Below are 17982 nucleotides of genomic sequence, written 5' to 3'. Positions count from 1 at the left end.
GTTCTCAGAGCGACCAGCAGCAGGAGTGGGTCTCGTCTCAGTGTACAGTGCATCAGTGAATCAGGGATCGGTCCACAGTTCATCAGGGATCGGTCCGCACAGCTATTTTATTTTAGTTATTCATTCACTAGCTGCTTCTTGAGGCCTTGCTCTATGTCAGGCCCCACCTGTCCCGGCTACAAGCTGGGCCCTTCTCAGGCCTGAGTGTGGAGGCGGAGGCTGTGACCCCAGCCAGGGGAGGGTCTGCTGGGGTGGGGGTCTCAGTCGTGGCTCCCTCTGGACCCCGGCAGGACATGCTGAAGAACACCCCCAGGGGCCACCCGGACAGGCTCTCGCTGCAGCTGGCGCTCACGGAGCTGGAGACGCTGGCCGAGAAGCTGAACGAGCAGAAGCGGCTGGCCGACCAGGTGGCCGAGATCCAGCAGCTGACCAAGAGCGTCAGTGACCGCAGCAGCCTCAACAAGGTGCGTGCGCACCTGCCCTGCAGCCGGCCTCGCCTGTCGCTCTGCCTCCTGCCCCGTGGCACCCACCAGGTGGCAGTGTTCTCCGAGGGAGGCGATTCCTTGCTTCTCTCTGAGCCCGCAGACCTTACCTGAAGGATTAATCTTGACTAGACCTGCACATGCGTTACTACTCATGTGATTTTAGGATAAAAGCTGATTTAATTCAGCAGTGTAATTGCCAGTAAAGATGCCAGAAATGATAGCCTAGTATTGTGCTTAAACTAGTGGGCCGTGGAGTCAGAGTCTGGGTTTGAATCCAGATTTTGCCACTGGTGCTTACTGTGTGGCCTCAGGGGAATCATCCAACCTCTCTGAACCTCAGTTGCTTCCTCTGTAATGAGAAGAGCTCGATGGTGCCTGACCCTCAGGGCTTCTGCGAGGCAAATGAGAGAGTTGGCAAACTGGCAGACCCAGAGCCCTTAATACAAGGTGGCAGCTGTCATTATTAGTGTTATTTTTTAAGAAGCAAAAAGAAAAATCCACGCCATGTTTTGGGATTGCAACTTAGGAACATTCTAGCAAAAAAAAAAAAAATCTTGAAACACTTTCAAATGAGTCTATTAGGGAACTCTGTTTTTATTTTATTTTATTTTATTTTTTTGCGGTATGTGGGCCTCTCACTGTCGTGGCCTCTCCCGTTGCGGAGCACAGGCTCCGGACGCGCAGGCTCAGCGGCCATGGCTCACGGGCCCAGCCGCTCCGCGGCATGTGGGATCTTCCTGGACCGGGGCACGAACCCGTGTCCCCTGCATCGGCAGGCGGACTCTCAACCACTGTGCCACCAGGGAAGCCTGGGAACTCTGTTTTTAAAACACAAAGTTGGTACAAAAAAAATTAGTCACCTCCCAGAGTCACCTGTTGGTGAACTTTATTTTTTAAATTTTATTTGTTTATTTATTTGGCTGCGTTGGGTCTTCGTTGCTGTGCGCGGGCGTTCTCTAGTTGTGGCAAACAGGGGCTACTCTTCGTTGCTGTGCGCGGGCTTTCTCTAGTTGTGGCGAACAGGGGCTACTCTTCATTGCGGTGCGCGGGCTTCTCATTGCGGTGGCTTCTCTTGTTGCGGAGTATGGGCTCTAGGCGTGCGGGCTTCAGTAGTTGTGGCACGCGGGTTCAGTAGTTGTGGCTAGTGGGCTCTAGAGCTTAGGCTCAGTAGTTGTGGCGCACGGGTTTAGTTGCTCCGCGGCATGTGGGATCTTCCCAGAGCAGGGCTCAAACCCGCGTCCCCTGCTTGGCAGGCGGATTCTTAACCACTGCGCCACCAGGGAGGTCCCTTTGGTGAACAGTCCTCTGTTTCCCTAGTGGCTTGTGACATGGGCCGCTTGCAGCTGCACCCACATCTGGGAGGCCCCGGGCCCCGCCTTCTTTCACCCACCAGAGTGTGGGGTTTGGCCCCAGGGCACTTGGCGAGGGCAAGTGTTGTTCTTTGGGGAAGGGACATCCTGTGGAGTCACAGGGAGGTGTTCAGGTATTTGGGGGAAAACTGGGAGCCTCCTGGCTCTGTGGCCCCAAAAGCAGAACTGAGGCCAGTGACTAAGGCCGATGAGATTTCAGCCACACGGGCTGGAACTTTCTAATGTTTGGGGAGTGTCACCAGGAGCACCACAGCGCTTCCCACGCGGCCCCGCCCTTTACAGTACATGATACTCCCTAACCTGCGTTGTCATGTTTGATTTTCACCACAGGCCTGCAAAACAAGGCCCGGACAAGTGAACTTGCAGGGTCCCTTGCAATTCTAAGCTTCAGGGTCCTGCGTCTTAAGACTGTCCCACCTCAGGCCAAATTCAGGCTGCACATGTGTATTTAGGCCCACACAGTATTTTTAGGAAAATGGAATTAATTGCCAACATTTAGAAATGGAGAAACGTCCCACAACATTTAGACTCATGTATCTTCTTAAGGGTCGGAAGAGCTGGCACTCCGGCCCACCCTCCTATGTGGCACCAGTGACCTGGGTAGCGGCTGCCCTTGCCCCCTCAGTCCACATCCAGGTCTTCCCACTGAGGTTACTTCTGGCCCTGCAGGCACCTGAGTTTGCTTTGCCTGTTCCAGGAGTATAGAGATGGGAAGAAAAGATGAGGCAGGGGATGGAGCCCCCTCCCCGGGGTGTATCCCCATCCAGGATTGCTCAGGGTGGGCCTGAAGGGTAGGGGTCATCCCCCCTCCCCGCCTCCAGGCAGGACTTCCCCAGCCAGTTCCACACAAGCCTTCTATTTTTTTTTAAAAAATTATTTGTTTATTTGGCTGCGCCGGGTCTTAGTTGCGGCATGCGGGGTCTTAGTTGCGGCATGCGGGGTCTTAGTTGTGGCACGCGGGATCTTTAGTTGCGGCATACAGACTCTTAGTTGCGGCATCCAGCTCCCCGACCAGGGATCGAACCCGGGCCCCCTGTGTTGGGAGCGCGGATTCTTAGCCAGTGGACCACCAGGGAAGTCCCAAGCCTTCTATTTTGAAATGTCTCTCGGGTTAAAAAGACCTTAGTCCAGCCATGGCCACCGTGCTAGTGTTTGATGGTCTTGGCACTTGGGAAGTATCTTCTTCTGTCGTTAGCTCCTTTCCTGTAACCAAGAGGGTTTCTCTCGCTTTGGCTCACACACTTGTGAGATCAGTCGGGAGAAGGAAACCCTTCTCCTTAGCACTTGCTCTGGGAAGAGCTGTCTGTTCCCTTCTGCTCTGTCCGCTGGGGGGGACCCGGGCTGTGAGGAGCAGTGGTCACTGGCTGGAGGTCAGGGGGACCTGTTGGGTGTTGGGCGAGGAACTGACAGCCCCAAGCCTCAGTTTCCCCACCTGTCAAGTGGGTGTGTCGGATGCGTGTGGGATGGTGTCGTGGAGAGAGTGATGGTGGCCGCACACCACGCCTTCCCCTGCCAGGGCCCCCCGGGGCAGTCTCGGCCAGTTCTGAGGCCAGTGCAGTGATTTCCCTCTTGCCACCCATCACCCACAGAGAAGTGGAAACGAAACTGGGTGTGCCCAAAGTGGAACGGTGTCGGCTGTTTCAAAATGTGCTGCTCAGGACGCGACTGCAGGGGGCTGCTTGTGCAATACCCGAGTTTTCTGTTGTCTTTCTTGTTTTTAATCTGCTTAAGTGGCAGGAGGATGGTTGTCGGAAGCCAGGGGACTTTCCTCTCTCCTGAGGAAAAGGGTCACGGCACACTTGGCCGTCTTCTGAGGGGCCTGCTGTCTTCAGGGTCCCAGCTGTGTCTACACGAGCTGGCAGTCAGCTTGCTGGTGGAAGCTGTGGGCTGGGGGAGCCCAGTCTTAGCAGTCATGGGGGTACCCCTGGGGCACCCTGAGACTTTTTGTGTGTGTTGGGAGCAGCGGGCTTTCTCTGACTCCTCTAACCCCCAGTCAGGAGCCAGAGGGCGTGTGGCTGGCTGCCGGGTGCTGGGAACAGCGTGTGTGGCCTGGCTCTGTCCTGCCCTGCCGCTCAACCGGCACTGGGTCTCAGCAAGTCTCTTTACCTCTGGAATCTCCGTCCCCTTGTCCAGGAGTGGGGAGGCCTCAGCGTGCTTGAGGCGATTAAATGAGAGGTGGACTCTTTAGTGGCATGTGGTGTCACTCGGGCTTTCGTGTCGCCTGGAGAGACACCGCTCTTCACAGAACAGAAGGGCGTTCTGTCCAGGAGAGGTTTGGGGATGACCCGCCCTTTCCCTTGTGAGGATGGGGCGGAGGGGCGCTAGCTGTTGTCATCAGAATCACGGGCTTCGGGAAGGAATTTTGCTGAATACTCCTTTTCCTCCTCAGCAAAATCCTTAGTTAGTAAAGAGACGTTTTCCCAGCGGGTCTCTGGGTCTGATGGTGGTCCGGGGCTGGCAGCATTCTTGGAATCCAGCCCGAGATGGGCAGACGCCTGTTCGGATGCTGGAGGCTTGAAGGCCTTCAGTCTTGTCAGAGGGTTGCCTTGTCGACCAGCAGATCTGTCCCAGCCCCACACGATGCCTTCCACGAGGCCAGTAGCTGAGGTTGTTCAATAGGTCAGGGTGACGAATGGGACCTACTTTCAGACCAGGAGTCTCCCTGCTTGAGGCCACACGAACAGTGGCAGCAGTGGGGACAGTGGCCATCTGTGGGGTGTCCCGTCGCAGGGCCGGCTCCTTGGGTATGTGGCCTGTGCCGTCACCAGGGTGGGCGCTCAGAAGGGCCCCACGTTTGGCTTAATGCTCTGCCATTGCCATCTTGAAATTCTTTTTTTTTTTGCGGTACGCGGGCCTCACTGTTGTGGCCTCTCCAGTTGCGGAGCACAGGCTCCGGACGCGCAGGCTCAGCGGCCATGGCTCACGGGCCCAGCCGCTCCGCGGCATGTGGGATCTTCCCGGACCGGGCCACGAACCCACGTCCCCTGCATCGGCAGGCGGACTCTCAACCACTGCGCCACCAGGGAAGCCCTTGAAATTCTTAATAATTCTGAGCGAGCACCGGGTTTTCCTCCTCTGCTGGGCTCTGCGGATCATGTAGCCAGGTCCGGTCACACGTTGTTGCCTTGGTGATGTGAGCAGTAGAGGTATCGCCCACTTGACAGCTGAGAAAGCTGAGGTGTGGAGAGGTGACATGGCGCCTGCCAGAGGGCTTCACAGCGGGCGCTCCGGGAACCAAGGTCAGAGCATGGGTCTGCGGCTCTGGAGCTGTGCCGCTGGCAGTGGCTGGCTCACCTGAGCAGGGGTGCTGGCTGCTGGGGCCGGTGGGTGGTCAGTGCCTCTTGTGCCCCAGGGATGGAGGATGTGGTCCTGCCTCATCCTCCACCTCTCCCAGCTGTGGTCCCCTTTGTATGTGGAGGGAGAAGCCTGGGTCTTTGGCACAGCGATGTCTATAGAGCAGCCCGTGTACAATGTTGGTGTTGACCTTGCTCTGTCCCCTCCCCCCAGCTTTTGACCTCAGGCCAGCGTCAGCTGCTCCTGTGTGAGACGCTGACGGAGACCGTGTACGGTGACCGCGGGCAGCTGATCAAGTCCAAGGAGCGCAGGGTCTTCCTGCTCAGCGACATGCTGGTCTGCGCCAACATCAACTTCAAGTAAGCAGACCTGGCTGTCGCCCCTCCCTGGGGACCCCTCCTGTCATGTCCCAGTCCGTCATAGCTGGGGTCCTGCGTGAGCTCATCGGAGGCCTCCAACGTCCCGACTTCCTCTTCTATCCCTTTGTGCCTGCTCTGTCCCTGGTCCCCAGAGCTAGGAAGCACCTGCAGAGGTCACTGAGGGCAAACAGCTGTCTGTTGCACAGGGTGGACTGTTCTGGAACTCTGCCGTCGGAACTGAACAGTCTGCTGAGTTTTGACCACTTTGAAATTCAAGAGATTCTTCCCTGTTCACAGCCCAGATCCCAAATCCCTGCTGCTTTAAGTCAAATAGATTTTCCTCCGGCCGGATCTGCGTGTTTCTCAACATGAGTCTTTGCCTTTCCCCCAACTCCCCGCAGGAGCCTGGTTTCCCGGTTCTGGGTCAGAGGTTGTAGAAATGCCCAGAGGCGGGCTGCCGGGTGCTGCCTGGAGTCGGGATTGGAGTTGGAGCCCTGCAGTGGGGAGAGGGCGATTCTTTAGACCAGAGTCTGCAAACTCGTGGCCTCTGGAAACCCTGTGTTTGGCTCCTACGGGGAGTTCATACAAAGGTTGAGACATCTGGCTTCTCAGAAACGTGAAGATCTCGCGTTCTGGGCCCACACTGCCTGGGGCCACAGCTGGATTGCGTGAACTCTTTACTGGGGCTCCCACCTTCATTCATTCCCTCCCTCCCTCATTCAAGCACTATAATTTTTTTTTTTTTTTTTTTTTTGCGGTACGCGGGCCTCTCACTGTTGTGGCCTCTCCCATTGCGGAGCACAGGCTCCGGACGCGCAGGCTCAGCGGCCGTGGCTCACGGGCCCAGCCGCTCCGCGGCATGTGGGATCTTCCCGGACCGGGACACGAACCCGTGTCCCCTGCATCGGCAGGCGGACTCTCAACCGCTGCGCCACCAGGGAAGCCCAAGCACTATAATTTTTAAGTCCCGTTTATATCCTGGACTCTGTGCAGGTGCCAGGGATCTGACCTACACCCTCTCTGCCCTCCTGTTGCTTGTAGCCTAGCATGGCGTGAAAGTGTGATGAGGGTGTTAGTGACTCACTTTTAGGGGTTCATCTTGGGTGACTTGGGGTGAGTCACGTGACCTGTCTGAGCATCAGTATCCTCTTCTGGAATAGTACAGGCTTCCTAGCAGGGCCACTGTGGGAATAGGTGATGGAAGACCAGTGCCCACTCCAGGGAGAAGGCCCTCCGTGTGGTCCGCTCTGCCCACAACTGGCCCAGCCCAGTGGCCGACCCCCAGGGGGGTCTCAGCGGCTGCAGTGGTTTTTACGGAAACCACTCTGTAACGATAACGACCCTTCTTGTCTTTTTCCTCAGGCCTGCCAACCACAGGTAGGGGCGCCAAGGCTTGGGGTGGGCGTGTGATTCTGGATATGGGGCTGGGGCCTGGACGCCCTGATGCTTCTGCCCCTTCCTCCGTTCCCCGCTCCGCCTGGCTTGGTTTTGGCCTGAGGGCTTGTGCTTGGGCTGTGAGGTGCCTGGCTGAGCTGACCTGCTGAGGAGCGGCTCTGGCTGGCCCTGGGGCTGGGTGCTGCGGGCTCTCCAGGGCCGTGTCCTCTCTTCCTGGCAGGGGCCAGCTGGAGATCAGCAGCCTGGTGCCCCTGGGGCCCAAGTATGTGGTGAAGTGGAACACGGCGCTGCCCCAGGTGCAGGTGATGGAGGTGGGCCAGGAGGGCAGCTCCTATGACAAGGACAACGTACTCATCCAGCACGCCGGCGCCAAGAAGGCCTCGGCTGCGGGCCAGGCCCAGAGTGAGTACCTGCCCGGGCTCGGCCCCCAGGCCCGCGGGCACTTGGCCCAGAGACTTTTCCTGCTGTACATAACTGTACACAAACACACACCCACGTCCCTACCTGAGTGTGCAAATGCATGCTGCACGCAGTCACCCCTCACAGCCCCTGCCCACCCCAGTCCTGTACACCCTGGCAAGCGTGCACACACACACACGCACACACGTGCACACGCATGCGTGCACACGCAGTGACCTTGGATCAGAAAGGGTGACCTCCAGTGCCTGCCTGGCCATTGCTTGCTTCCATGTGGGACCTCAGTTCGCCCGTCTATACAGTGAGGGGCCCCGGTGACACTCACTCTGTCCCTGAAACCCTCAGGGCCCAGGCTCGGGGCTGCCTGGCTCTGCCTGGATCCTCTTTCCCCTATGCTATCCCCTCAGACTGTTGGGCAACAAGGACAGTGAGAACTCGGGGTGGCAGGCTCCCCCGTGCACCCCGTCCTCTCCATCTCCGCAGTGCTGTGGCAGGAACTTCCTGGTGCTGCCCTTCCCTCCCCTTTGCCCCTTCCTGTCCTGTCCCATCCCATCCTCTACCCTCCCCAGGCCGACTTTTCAAAATGCGTATCAGAGCTGTGTGTCACCCTCCACCTGATATCCACCGGTGGCTTCCCTCTGCTCTCAGGGTGAAGTCCCAGGTTCTCGCCCGGGCCCACACTCACATCCTGGGGGCCCACCTGCCGCCCCACCTCAGCCCTCCCCGCTCCTTCACTCCCTGGGCTTGGCTGCCCTGACTTCTCTGTTCCTGGGGGGTTGAGCCCCCTCCTGCCCCAGGGCATTCTCCCGGCCTCTGCCCTTCTCCAGAGTGTTCTCCTGCCATCCTGTTTTTGTCTATCTGCCTCTACTCATCTTAGCTCAGGTGACACTTCCTTAGAGAAGCCCTTCCTGATTCCTTTGGACTTGCCAGGTCCCCGTCCAGTGCTCCCAAGGCCCGGGTGTGTTTTCACCTCTATGGTCATGGTCTGGTTTCCATCTTGTCTTTTCCCTTGGTGTGACTGTAGCCCTCCGGAGCCTGGTATGTGGTGGGTGTTAATAGACATTTGTTGAATGAACGAAGGACGTAACTGCATGGCCAGCAGGAAGGCACTTGGCTGTCACCCCTCCCCACTGGCCAGCTCTGTCCATCCCTGACCTGGGAGGTGGCTCTGAGGGAGGGACTCACCACACGCTCTCGTCCTCGGAAGGCTGCGCCCACTTCAGCTGCTGTGTCCCCCTCCCCAGGCCTGGGAGGCATGGGAGGCTGTCTTGTGTTCCTGGCTCTCTGTTCACAGAAGCCCCCTGGGAGGGGCTCCCGGCCCATCTGCCCCCCTCGGCGGTGCCGTTAGCCCTGGCTCCACTCCACTCTCCCCCCACCCTTCGGGCTCTTGCTCTGGCAGCGCTCCTTCAGCTCTGCCCCCCTCAGCGGTGCCGTTAGCCCTGGCTCCACTCCACTCTCCCCCCACCCTTCGGGCTCTTGCTCTGGCAGCGCTCCTTCAGCCACTGTGGTATCTGTGGCCGCATTTCTCAAAGTAGAGCACTAGGCTGCCAGGCCCCCTTGAGAGAGGAAAAAAGAAATCCTTGTTGAACCCCAGGTGGCCTTGGATGGTTTTTTATTATATTGTTATTCAAATATGTGCAAGTATAAGACTAGGTATAATAAACTCCTTATGCTTATATCCCTTGAACAACCATAAAACCAAAACAGAATCACAAGTGGAATAAAAATGATGCTACAAAATAATAAAACTCAAGGAACAGCATTCGTTTAATGTGATGGGTGATGTTGTCTTGTTGGCACCAAACTGCTCTCAACATAGACGTGGTCCTCTTATGGGGCAGGTTCTTCTGAGTTCTCTGCACCTGTACCCCAGACTGCCTCACGGTGATCTCCATTTCCCACCAGCTCACGCCATTTGGGGCGCTGCAGAGCCCTTCTTTGCCCTTGGTTTGGTGTGAGCGTATCTCTTACCGCCCACGCCCACCTTGCTCTGTGTTCATTACCTGGTGACCATCACGTGGTACCAAAGTCCACGGAAGCCCTGGTACCATGCAGCAGCCTGTGGCTTTAAAGCCATTGTATCCAGGTGACTGAAGATGTGCATCTGATTTTTAGAGAATCATCTCGATGAAAATCCAAATTACATGCCTCCGCCCCTCGCTGGGATTCTGTAAGATCTCAGCTTGAGTAACCATGGTATAGAGGACACAGCCCGAATTCCCTAGCCTGGCATTCAGGGACCTCCCATCCAGTCCCGCTGGGCCCTCCCACTCTGTCTCTTGCTGCCCTCCCTCCACGTCCCCGACACTGCATTTGTATCATCACCAGAGATCAGGGCACCCTCAGCCCCCATCCCATCTCTGTCCTGTCACCCCGATATCTTTCTCCCCAGTACCTCCCACCATCTGCAGTTGTTAATTGACTCCTCCCTGACCCTGACCAGGTCATAAGCTCCACAAGAACAGGGACCCTGTCTGTCTCATTTGCAGCTGTCTCTCCAACATGTAGACTAGAACCTGCCATATAGTAGGTTCTTAGTACATCTTTGAACAACTTACTGTTCCTGGGCTTCCTTATGCCACAGTGCCTTTGCACCTGCGGTTTTCCTTTTTTGGCAGTGCCCACGGCTCTCCTGGGCCTGTGAAGTCTCCTTGCCTCTCATGGGCACAGTTGGTTCTCAGTCTTCTGGTCTCCTGTGACCCTTTGTATAGACTGAGAGTGGCCCAGATCCTAGGCGCTAGACTTTACCCGTGATTGGATTTGTCCCCACTAGTAGACAAGAGCCTGGTACATTTCCTTCTGTATCTCTAGTGCCACATCTCCAGGGCGACAGCTCTTCTTTTTTTCAGTGAGTACCTGCTTGGGCCCTTGGTGGTGCCTTCCCCGCCCCTGAGGCTGAGTAGGGTCTCTCTCTGCCCAGATAAGGTGTACCTCGGGCCCCCGCGCCTCTTCCAGGAGCTGCAGGACCTGCAGAAGGACCTGGCTGTGGTGGAGCAGATCACCCTCCTTGTCAGCACGCTGCACGGCACCTACCAGGTACCCAGCACCGGCCTCGGCAGGAAAGTGTGGGTGGGCTCCTCTCCCGCCCGGTCCCCCGATGTGCCCTGGCCTCTGGGCTCCCACTAGCAGCGGTACTGTCTGAAGCTCCTGTCGCTACCTGGAAGTCTGGTGGGCGGCCTCCGGTTCGGGTTGAAGCTCTGGTTCGAGTTGAGCAGGGCCCGGCTATGGGCACTTTTTTTTTTTTTTTTTCCGTTCTCTGCTCAGTGTCTGGTCTGTCCTGCAGCTCCTTCCCGAGTCTCGTCCCAGGCTGGAGAGGAAGCTGGCTGGGAGGGTGTGTCCCTCTCAAAGGAGGGGTGCCATGGAGGGGGGAAGGTCTGAACCAAGGCCTGGAGCCCGGGGAGTCGGCATCCCCCCACTGCTTGTGGCCGAGGGAGCCGCCCAGGTCGAGCTCCCGCACTGACCCCCGGCTCCTCTCCCCTTGGGGCTCCGACTGCTGTGGGACCTGGGGTGGCTTTCGGGGAGCCAGAGGGCTGTATGGTGACCTCCTTGGCCTCCTTGACCCTAGAACCTGAACATGACCGTGGCTCAAGACTGGTGCCTGGCCCTGCAGAGGCTTATGCGGGTGAAGGAGGAGGAGATCCACTCGGCCAACAAGTGCCGCCTCAGGCTCCTGCTTCCCGGGAAACCCGACAAGTGAGAGGAAGGGGGGCCTTGGAGAGGGCCGTCGGGACCAGCCTGCTTGCCAGCACTGCGGGGGTGGGCGTGGGCGTACACGCATCGTGGGCCGTGCCCGGCAAAGCATTTGACACAGAGCAGGTGCTCGTGGTCAAATGAATGAATGAATGAACGAACGACCTCTCTGTACCTGGGGTGAGCCTGTCCTCTGTTAGGCTACTGGGACACCCCGCCAGCAGTCGGTAGACTGTGCAGTCCCCTGGGGCCAGGCCCTGGGTCTGCTCTCACGGATCCAGCCTCCCCGCAAATGCTCCCGCAGGAGCTCGCGCTGTCGACCCACAGCTGACGTTTGTGGACTTGATGCAGAGACGGGGAAGGCGATCTGTCTGGTCCCCGCTCTACAGAGGAGGGAGGCGAGGCTCAGAAGTAGGTGGCAGAGCCGGGTTCTGAGGAGTCTGACTCCGAAGCCTAGGCTGGCGCAGTGAGGGGCTCAGAGCCCAGGTTTTGACCTCTCGGCTGGGCGGGGACAGTGTTACAAGCACAGTGGCTGCAGGGAAGGGGAGACTGGGGCGCTGTGGTCTGAGGCAGGTCCGGGAGCCAGGATGCGAGGCCCAGCACTGGAGTCTGCGGGTCAGCAGCCTGGAACCTTCTGGGTGCCCTCGCACAGTGGCTCACAGTGGCCTGCGGAGCGGCTCTCTCCCCTTCTCTGCGCCCCTTCCTTACCTTCCTGTCCACCTCCCGGGGGCTGGGATGGCTCACAGCGGGGATATGGGCCCCGGAGAACAATGAAGGGGCTTCCGCTGCTCTAAGGTGAGATGACAGTGTGGTGACAACAGTGACCTCTGGCCACCCCAAGCCTGTACATACTACCATTCATTCATTTTTTCATTCATTCATGTGTCCGTTCAGGAGACATTTACCAAGAAAGTGCCCTGTGCCAGGTGCTGGGAACAGGCCCGAGTCAGAGGCTCCGGGTCAGGTGTGTGCAGGTGTCTGACGAGGCCTGTGGAGCCCTGACCAGGTGGGGCCCTGGAGGGCCTCTCGAGTCACAGCCTGCAGAGGGCCGGACCCCCCATGGCCTTGCTAGGCACCCACGCTGGGGTGCCTGGGCTGGACTGGGGGCCACGGCCTGGTCGCTCGGGGGAGTTACCTGCCCCCTCCCCGGGGCTGTGGTGGGTGGAGGGAGTCCTCCCCCAGGGGACTGAGGCTTTGCCAGGCCACTGGCCTCTCTGGCCATGCTTTGGTGCTCTGCACAGACCTCGCTCTATCTCCAGGGCTGGTGGTTGGGGGGAAGAGCTGCGTACCTCCCGGGTGAGCCAGGCCCCGTTCCAGCACTCATGCTCCTGCCCTCTTACCGCAGGTCCGGCCGCCCCATCAGCTTCATGGTGGTCTTCATCACCCCCAACCCCCTGAGCAAGATCTCCTGGGTCAACAGGTTGCACTTGGCCAAGATCGGACTCCGTGAGTAAAGCCCCGGGGGTCAGGAGTGCGGAGAGGGGAGGTCTGGGGAGTGTATATGTGAGTCAGAGGGCGTCGTCCAGTCTTGGGGGGTGGGGAGGCTTCTGAGTGGAGGGAGATGGTGCAGCGGAGAAACAACTGGGGCCAGAGGCTCTGCTTCGTGACCTTGGACACGTCACTTCCCCTCTCCGAGCCTCAGTTTCCCCATCTGTAAAATGGTGGGGGTTGACAGAAAGTAAATTAGTAGTTGCCAGGGGCCTGGGAGGAGGAGGGAGTGGAGAGTCACCACTAAAGTTTTTTTTTTGGTGAGAGTGATGAAAATGTTCTCAGATTAGATAGTGGTGATGGTTGCCCAAGTCTGCGAATATACTAGAAACCAGTGAGATGTACTCTTTAAAGGGGTGGGTTTTATGGTAACTGAAGTATATCTCAATAAAACTGTTACATAGAGAATGATGCAGGTTAGACTAAACGATTCTCAAACAAAGGCCTCTTTATAATTCTTTTCTCCTATGCACCCCCTAATAATAGTACAGATAAATAAGGGGTATTTCTATTTATAGAGTGCTTCCTGTGTGGCAAGCATTTTTCTAAGCATTTTACACACATCTCTTTCATTTCACGTTCACAATAACTCTACGAGGAAAGTCTTTGTACAGCTGAGGATTCTGAGGCCCAGAGAGGTGCAGTGGCTTGCCTGAGGTCACACAGCAGGGAGGAGTTCAGAACCTGGGCAGTCGGCTCCCAGAGCCCACTCTCAACCCCTGTCCATTCTGCTTCCTCAAGTTAGTGGGCTTCTGTCTGCCAAACCACATTCATTAAATTATAATTACTTCGTGCTTTTTTTGAATTGGCAAAAGGCCTAGTTTCTTGCCGATCAGGACCATTATTTGCTGTGACCTGCTAGAATTCCCATTTGCCGATTCCAGTCAATAGCAGTGATTTCTGGGGTTTTGTTTGTTTTTATTTCTGGCGTGATCTTTATCTAGATAAATATGTATTTCCGATAGATTTTAAAACATTTCTGGAAAGGAGTCAGGACCTTCGTCAATGGCTTTCATCCATTAAAAAGCTATTTATTGGGCTTCCCTGGTGGCGCAGTGGTTGAGAGTCCGCCTGCCGATGTAGGGGACACAGATTTGTGCCCCGGTCTGGGAAGATGCCACATGCTGCGGAGCGGCTGGGCCCGTGAGCCATGGCCGCTGAGCCTGCGCGTCCGGAGCCTGTGCTCCGCAACGGGAGAGGCCGCAACAGTGAGAGGCCTGCGTACCGCAACAAAACAAAACAAAACAAAAAAAACTATTTATTGAATCTCTACAGTAATTTTAGGCATAGGGGAAAAGAACAATAACAAAAACAGAAAGGTCCCTGTTCTCAAGGAACTTACAGTTTATGAGGGGCAGGCAGAGATTTACATGAGGAACAAATCAACAGGGAGGGGTTGGTGCTGTGAGCCGGTAGAGCTGGATGCGTGGCTGACACCAAGCCTGGGGGCCGGGACTGCTGTCAAGGAGGGCCTCTGAGGAGGTGACGTCTGAAGCTGTGCAGAGGTCTGGGTAAAGCGATCCAGGCTTTGGAACAGCAAGTGCAAAGGTCCTGAGGTAGCCAGAGTTGGTGAATGGTGGGGTGTGGGGGGAAACAGGTGGAAGCGGGGAGCAGGTTTTCCAGAAAGCCAGGGTGAGGTGCGTGGAGCTCTTTCTTGACGCGTGGGGCTGTGGGTTGCAGAGCTGAGAGAACAGGACAACGGTGTGAACTGATTTCTATTTAAGTGGATCGTTCTGGCTGCTGTTCGGAGAGAGGCATGTGGAGACTGGGGAGGGAAACGGGGAAGAGGTTGTGGCTTTGGAGGAGCCAGCACCAGAGCCTTCTGTTCCGCCAGTCCCTTCTTGGATCGGGTGTTGACATCGCACAACCCTCCGCTGGATGTTTCTGGGCGACCAGGAGGCCTGCGGAGGGTGGAGGAAGGGTTTTAGGTAGAGGCTGCCCCGGCCCTGGCAGAGGGCTTCGGAGATTCCAGCCGAGGAAAGGTTAAGGTGGACTGCCTGCTGGGCCTCGGGCCACCCGCTCCGCTCTGTCCCCTTCCTGTGGAGCAGTGCGTCCAGGGCAAGCTCCCGAGCCCTGTTTGTACACCCGCTAAAGGCAGGTGCATCTCCCGTTTGAAGCCCAGACGCTTTGCCGAGTGGGCCTTGGCGCTGGTGGGAGGGGAGCCTACAGATGTGAGCATCTCTGTTCTTGGCGGCCTGTGAAGACACTCGGCTGCCTTATCTCCACATGATTTCACTGCAGCAAAAGTTTTAATGGAAAGAGAGTCATTTGAAATCTTATTTGAATGCCTGGGTTCCCCTGGGGCTTGAATAATCTGTTTCTTCTATTTTGTCAGTTTTTTTTTTATCTTCAGTGCCTGGTGCCGAGGAAAACAATATAAGTCCATTAGAAATAGGCCCGTTAGAAATAGAACCGTTAAAAACATTTATGCACAAAGGATGTTATTCTTTTAATTTTTTTTTTTTCTGCGTCTTTCTCTCTCCCTGACTCCAGCGTGCTGAGATCATAATCCACTAAAGATTGGGAAAGAGAGGCTGGAGTCGGGGGTGCCTGGCATCCGAAAGGGTGGGGCCAGTTCTGTGCCTTGGAAGGGCAGGGGTCCTGGGGAATCTGGGGACCCAGTTTACACCCCAGCATGGCCACTGCTGTGCTGTACGGCCTGAGAAGGGCAGGCTTCCTCACTAACTTGGCCTAGAGTTCCACGGGCCTTTTCCCTGTTGCATTGCGGGATCTTAGCACTGCATGAAATGGGGCCAGATGGCGTGGATTCAGTTCCCGGTTCTGCCGCTTGCCAGCTCCGAGATCTTGGGCAAACGATTTCACCTCTGCCTGCCTTGGATTCTCCATCAGAAAATGGGGCTATTCATAGGGTATCTTGTGAGCATATGGGGAGATGGTGCCTGGAAGGCGCCTGGCAGACCGGAGAAGCTCCTAGGAAAGGGGTGTCTGCATCTCACAGTGGGGAAGTGACTGGCCTGGGGTCACAGGACATTTAGTCATGTGCCAGGATGCCCTCCCCCCCCCCTGCCAATTAGTCTCTGGTCATTAAGGCTCCAGAAAAGAGATGCAGATAGGAAGCCCCAAGGGTGGGGGTGGGGAAAGGGGAGATTGGGGCTTCCAGCTCTCCCTTCCCGTGTCCCCCCCACAACCCTTACAGCTCTAAGTGCTGCATCCCTGGCCCAGGGACCCCTGCAGCCTCTCCCCCCATGGCCCTCCTGGTTCCCACCCCTGGAGGACCTGGGCTGGGCAGGCCCCAGGCTAATCCCACGCTCCCAGGGACAGGTCCTCGCTGGGCGTGGCCTGGCTGGCTCCCCCCACTGCCTGCGGCTTGGTTAGTTTTCCAGCCTTCATTCCTCACAGTAACACTGACGTGCCACCTTATGACGGATCTGGTTGCGGAGTCCTGAGCGTGGCCCAGGCTGCGTGCCGCCGAACGTGTTCCAACCCTCATCTCTCATCTCCATTAGCCCTCAACCGTCCCAGAGCCAGGGACCTGCCCAAGCCCTTGGCCGGAAGTGGTAGGTCTGCCCTCCAGGAGGGGGACCGAGGGTACTGGCCCAGGAGCCCGACTTGGGTTTTACCCCAGCTGGGTGACCACGGCCACTGCCTGGCCTCCCTGGACCCCAGCATCTCTCTCTGCAGGATAAGATGCGTGCTGAGGTCCCAGCATGTCTGTGGCCATGGCCAGTAGCATCCCCGTGGTGCTGGGAAGTGTGAGAGGGGCCTTGGATTTAAGAAGGAAGAGAAGGGCAGTCCAAACCGTCCGCCAGGGCAGCAGTGACAGGAAGGGCGTGGTGCTGGGACTCAGGAGGCGTTTGGGAGGCAGATGGGGCGGGAGAAGCAGGGCAGGGCCAGCGCAGGTGGTGGGCTCAGCCCAGCGGCGGTGGGTGCTCTGACCTTAGGCATGGTAAGCGGCAGCTTTTCAACCGTGAGGACGGTGGTCCTAACGGGTACTATTCCTTGAGTGCCTGGTGTACACTAGGTACTAAATATAGTCTTTCCAGTGCTCACAACAACTCCAAATGGTTGGAATTATTTCCCCCATTTTCCAGACGAGGCCCCAGGCTAGGAGAGGTTAAGTGTCCAGCTCTGTACCCCGCAGGGCCCTTCTGGCAGAGTCGGCTTCCTGCGGCCGGCGGGTGGTCCTGAGGGCTCAGGGGGTGGGGGGAGCGAGCGGGGACGTGGGCTCCGGCCCTGGAGCTGCTCCCACTGCCCCCTGGAGTACTCTCGAGTTCGGTGGGCGCTGGCAAACAGAGCTGGAGGCTAAATAAGCCCCCACTTAACGTCAGTTGGAAACCGCAGCTTTGCCCCTGGTGCCTGTGCTTAACGTCACTTATCCCAAGCGGGCTTTCAATTTCCAGTGGTAACAGCCTTCTAACGTGGTCTCAGCCGCTCTGGTTTTGTGAGGGGAACAATGGCAGTGGCAGATGGGGAACAACAACTCCAGTTTCTTTTAACGTTCCCAGTCGCAGGCAGGGAAGGCACCATCTGAAACCAGAAGGTCAGATCATTAAAGGAACGTATAGTGATAAATTGTCAGGACTTGATGGGCTGTGGGTGCGCGGCGGGAGGAGAGGGATGAGCTCGGGGTGACGTGGTGACGGGCGGGCACGGGGGCTTATCTCCACCCGCTGAGCTCCAGGCGAGCAGGTGGGCTTGACTGCTCTCTCGGGCTCCTGCCCCTGGGGAGGCGAGGATCTGTGTGACTGTAAGCTCCTTGAGAGCAGGGCCAGACTCTCCAATCTCGATCATCTTTGTTCACTGCCCGGAGCCTTGTCCAAGAGGCAGCGCGGTGGCTGTGATGTGAGCTCCTGCCAAGGAGAAGTGGTGTCCCCCAGGGCGGGTGGGCTTGTCTCGGCTGTCACGGCTGGGCCGCGGGCGCTGTGCAAGGTGCCCCAGAGGTTAGTTGCTTGGCTCCTGGACCCTGTCTTTGACTCCCTGACCTCCGTTTCCCCAGTGTAGATGGGGATGGGAACTCCGACTTCCCCTGGTGGCTGTGGGATGACGTGCGGGACAGAGCTTTATAAACTGTGAAGTGTGGCGCGCACAGCCGTTCTGTTTCGGTGATGCCCATCCTGTGTCATCGTTGTACTTTCCTTGATGGCCTCTTCTCCTCGGTGGCGGGACCCAGGTTTCATGCGACTCTGTCTCCAGGGCTCAGTGGGTCAGAGGGCCTGACACCAGGGACGCCTCTGGCCCGTTTAGGGAGTGAGCTCCCTGTCCAGTGCCTCCACGGCTTGAGGGGGTGGGGCAGGCACCGGAGCCTCTGTGGAGCCAGCTGTTCACAAAATAATTTCTGACATTTGCGGATGTCTTCATCTTCTCAAAGAGCCTCTGCACCTGCCCCCGCATTCCGGCTCCTTTCTGCTGTGACCTACACGCAGACCTAAACGGCATTTTTAAAGCCCCTTTATTGCGGTGTGATTAACATACAAAGAGCTATCCATATTTCAAGAATACAACTTGATGGCTTTGGAGGTAAGC

The 17982-nt window shown here is 57.2% G+C and overlaps 1 protein-coding gene across 12 annotated transcripts in view; it reads left to right on the top strand.

Annotated features, from left to right (window-relative positions):
* Positions 1-17982, top strand: part of ARHGEF10L (Rho guanine nucleotide exchange factor 10 like) — a 161731-nt gene that overhangs the window by 94037 nt on the left and 49712 nt on the right. For all 12 annotated transcript variants that reach the window (XR_009539080.1, XM_060141276.1, XM_060141278.1 and 9 more), the window contains 6 exons: positions 291-464; positions 5363-5508; positions 7124-7305; positions 10241-10356; positions 10886-11013; positions 12356-12456. Coding sequence is in view for 11 of the 12 variants with exons in the window: in XM_060141276.1 (XP_059997259.1) it covers positions 291-464; positions 5363-5508; positions 7124-7305; positions 10241-10356; positions 10886-11013; positions 12356-12456 (847 nt within the window). In the remaining variant the exon portion in view is untranslated. The remainder of the gene's footprint in view (positions 1-290; positions 465-5362; positions 5509-7123; positions 7306-10240; positions 10357-10885; positions 11014-12355; positions 12457-17982) is intronic.

The sequence above is a fragment of the Lagenorhynchus albirostris genome, chromosome 2, assembly GCF_949774975.1.
Source record: "Lagenorhynchus albirostris chromosome 2, mLagAlb1.1, whole genome shotgun sequence".
Lineage (NCBI taxonomy): Eukaryota > Metazoa > Chordata > Mammalia > Artiodactyla > Delphinidae > Lagenorhynchus > Lagenorhynchus albirostris.
The sequence above is the reverse complement of the archived record's forward strand: the minus strand, read 5'-3'. Positions and strand labels throughout refer to the sequence as shown.